Source organism: Diadema antillarum, unplaced genomic scaffold, assembly GCF_040938485.1.
Source record: "Diadema antillarum isolate AM-2024a unplaced genomic scaffold, OU_Dant_1.0 seq00000216_RagTag, whole genome shotgun sequence".
Classification (NCBI taxonomy): domain Eukaryota; kingdom Metazoa; phylum Echinodermata; class Echinoidea; order Diadematoida; family Diadematidae; genus Diadema; species Diadema antillarum.
The window spans coordinates 360,254-363,620 of record NW_027271271.1 but is presented as its reverse complement, the minus strand read 5'-3'; the positions used below and the strand labels follow the sequence as shown (position 1 = coordinate 363,620).

General features: G+C 38.9%; 1 protein-coding gene across 1 annotated transcript; it reads left to right on the top strand.

The window, feature by feature from the left end:
* On the top strand, positions 1–2,940 carry LOC139729029 (homeobox protein aristaless-like 4). The gene is made up of 3 exons (XM_071639954.1): positions 1–157; positions 1,975–2,213; positions 2,935–2,940. The coding sequence occupies exons 1-3, from the start codon at positions 1–3 to the stop codon at positions 2,938–2,940; spliced, it is 402 nt and encodes a 133-aa protein (XP_071496055.1).
* Positions 2,941–3,367: the final 427 nt, after the last annotated feature.

Here is a 3,367-nt window from a genome sequence, read left to right as displayed (position 1 = left end):
ATGGAGACGTCAAAATTAAGTTTCAGCATCGAGAGACTTCTCGGCATCGGAAAATGTGCATCAGAGAGCCTACCGGAGCACGATGGGGGCTCCTCCAGGAAAAGGAGTGGCGAGGCGGGGCCGAATTTGCTCCTCAGGGGCAAAGTCCACGTTCAAGGTAACTCAAATGATCATTATCTGCCAATGAATCAAGCCTAGAATTTAGTGTATCCTTGGGGTTCATTTTATTCTCGTACAGGACATTGGGGGCACAGCAACAATAACAACAGCAACAAACCATAGGATAGACAAAGGATGTTCTAAATTTTGAGTAAAGTACTGGATACCACTTTTTCTGATGTACAATACACTAAAAACATGTTACTATAGTTATGACGTAATGACTTGGTGCAAATTACGAATTGTGAGAAACAGAGAGACCTTTTTTTTTCTCTTTTTTTTTGGGCTGTTTTTTCTGTATAATATAAAAGACGATCATTATTATGTCAAGATGAATCAAGAAGCTGAGATGACTATGTAGCTGTGCGAAGTTGACGTTCAACGACCCCACCCACCTCATTACTCCCCCATACGTATGAATATGAGACTTAAAAACTTCACCTCTGTTGAAAAGGTCAAGAGCGTTTCGACACAAAGGGATGAGAGCTCGTTTGTATACTACGTTAAATGTATGATCACACATTTGGTGCTTCTTTTAATTTCTTTAATATATTGTTCCATATGCCACATTTCATACTTTTTTACACTCCATTTGATTTAAGAGAGAAGGAACACACAAATAGTCAATTTGAGAGGGAAATAAATACTCAGTAGGCCTATCTAAGCAAATATGAATATAAAACGTGTAATGAAGAACCAACTAAAAAGCAGAAGCTTGTAGAATTTAGGCTCCAAAGTACTGATTTTAAGAGTTTGCTACAGTGCATTAATGTCAAAATAACAGTGTTTTAAAATAACACACTTTGACCAGCACTACGGGGTACGTTCAATAAATTTGGTGCGCATAGTGCATGGTGATGTAAGCACAGAAAGGTATTTTATAAAATACTGACAGGGATACGTCAAGATTATTTATTTTCATAGTGCAATCATTCAATGAGTGAAGTTTATTTTCTAGTAGTTTAATGACGTGAGTACCGTGATTTCCTAGTGAGTAACCATTATCAGCACACGGTGGTCTAGATAAATTCTCAGTGCATACTTTTTGAGAATGACCATTCAGTGTCACCCACTTGCTGCATTTCTCCTCGTTGTTGTTGTTGTTGTTGTTTTTTGGTGGTAAGCACATCGTTTTCATAACGCTTAAACCTAGGGCATCAAATAAAGTTTTAAAAATGATGGGTACAAATATATGATAATATATTCTGTAGAGATACATACTATCCTAAGAACACGTATGATATATACACAGTGTCTGAAATCGTCTGAGGTCATAATTATCGTAATTCTGTCACGGTCTCATTATCAGATGAACGTGGGATACTTTCACGGTATGGCATTGTTACCATAGTGTGTTGATACGAGAAAAATACAGTCACCTGACAGTGCAGTTTGATTTCATGAAAATCACCCCTACGACTGTGTTACCAAATCGCGACTTTAACATATAATGAACTTGAAATTATTAGATCATTAAATTTCGTTCTTTCAATACTTCACTCTTGATCAGTGTTTATCTTTCTAACGGTTAAAAAAATACTATATATGATAATGATCTAAATAGACTTTTTTTTTCACGTATCGCTGGCAGATGAAAACAAATCCAGCCAGCTTTTGGAATAGTTCACTATATAGCACCAGATAGTAACTCCAAAATTGTTAAACAAAAAAACAAAACAAAACAAAACGTAAATCAAGAAACCTCTCCCCCTCCCCCCCCCCCCAAAAAAAAAAAATCTTATTACATACCCTCTAAGTAAAATATCTTAATTCTTGAATACCCCCTCTCTCTCCCTCTTTTTTCTCTTCGAAAAGAAACGACAAACCTGGCTGTTGTTACGTCACACCGATTTGACGCGCTGATACCGTCCTCTCCTCAAGGTCATCCAACGAGCGCGTCCATGCGAAAACCTCGTCGAATGCGCGTACGAACAAACTTCACCGCGTGGCAGTTGGACGAACTTGAGCGCGCCTTCTCCACCACCCACTACCCCGACATCTTCATGCGGGAAGCTTTGGCCATGCGACTCGACCTCATGGAAGCAAGAGTTCAGGTGAGCATTTTAGCTGACCACAGACACACACATGAAAAACAACAAACAAACAAAACAAAACAAAACAAACAAATAAACAAAACAGAAACAAAACAAAACAATCTCGCAGTCGAGCTTACGGGGTCATCCCAAGAGTTCAACACCCACGAGTCATACAACCTCGAACGAGCTAGATTCTATGCAAAACAGACCCACCAGATGGACACTATATAGGCAAATAAAGGCCCATGATTTCGATAGCAGGCAAAGAAGGCCCACGAGCTCGACACTAGGCAAAAAAAAAAGACCCAAGAGACCGACACTAGACAAAAAAGGCCCACTAGACTGACACTTTGTTCATTAAGTCCCGCGATGTAGTGTCCGTGGGCCTATCTTTGTGTTTAGCTCGTGGGCTGTATGACTCGTGGGCTTATGACTCGTGGGTTGTATGTCTCGTGGGGTCAAGCTCGAGACGCGCAACCGAGTTAACACTGTGAAAACAAAAGTCTTGTTTTCATCCGTGTGAATGAGCCTGTTCCATGTCGTAGATTTCTCACTCACGCGTTCATATTAATGCTATTTTCCCGACTGAATTTAGCCCCCAACTTAGTCATCGTTCTCGGTTGTTCGACGGACGATCTTCGATCTTTGCATTCAGACAACAACAGGCAACAAAACACGTGGCTAATGTTAGGTCTCAGTATCAACAGCTCAAAATTCTCAATTCGTCTTTAAAATATAGGTTTAAAGGCAAAACAATGTAAGTCAAAAAAGATTTTTTTTTCTTTTAATTGAAAAGCCACAAGTTGGAATAAGCTGACATGATGATGCGATCACATTACACTTTATATTTGAACCGTTGCTTAAAAACAAACAAACAAACAAAATAAACAAGACAGCAACCAATCAGTAAACGTTAACTCTTCTTCAATAGTTACTTACCAGTCTACCCCTATACGAGTTGGTTGCTCATTCATTTTAACTTTGCAATGACTCTAATGAAAGTGATAAAGTTTTTCTCCTTTTATTAAATAACAAGATAAATATTGAGCTAACTGAATAATGTGGGGGGGGGGGGGGAGGGGTAAAATGACACTGGCACAAATTCTATCCGGTCTTCATAGATTAATGCAAATATTTTTTTTCATGCCCTTCTGCAATAACAAGACTTAGTA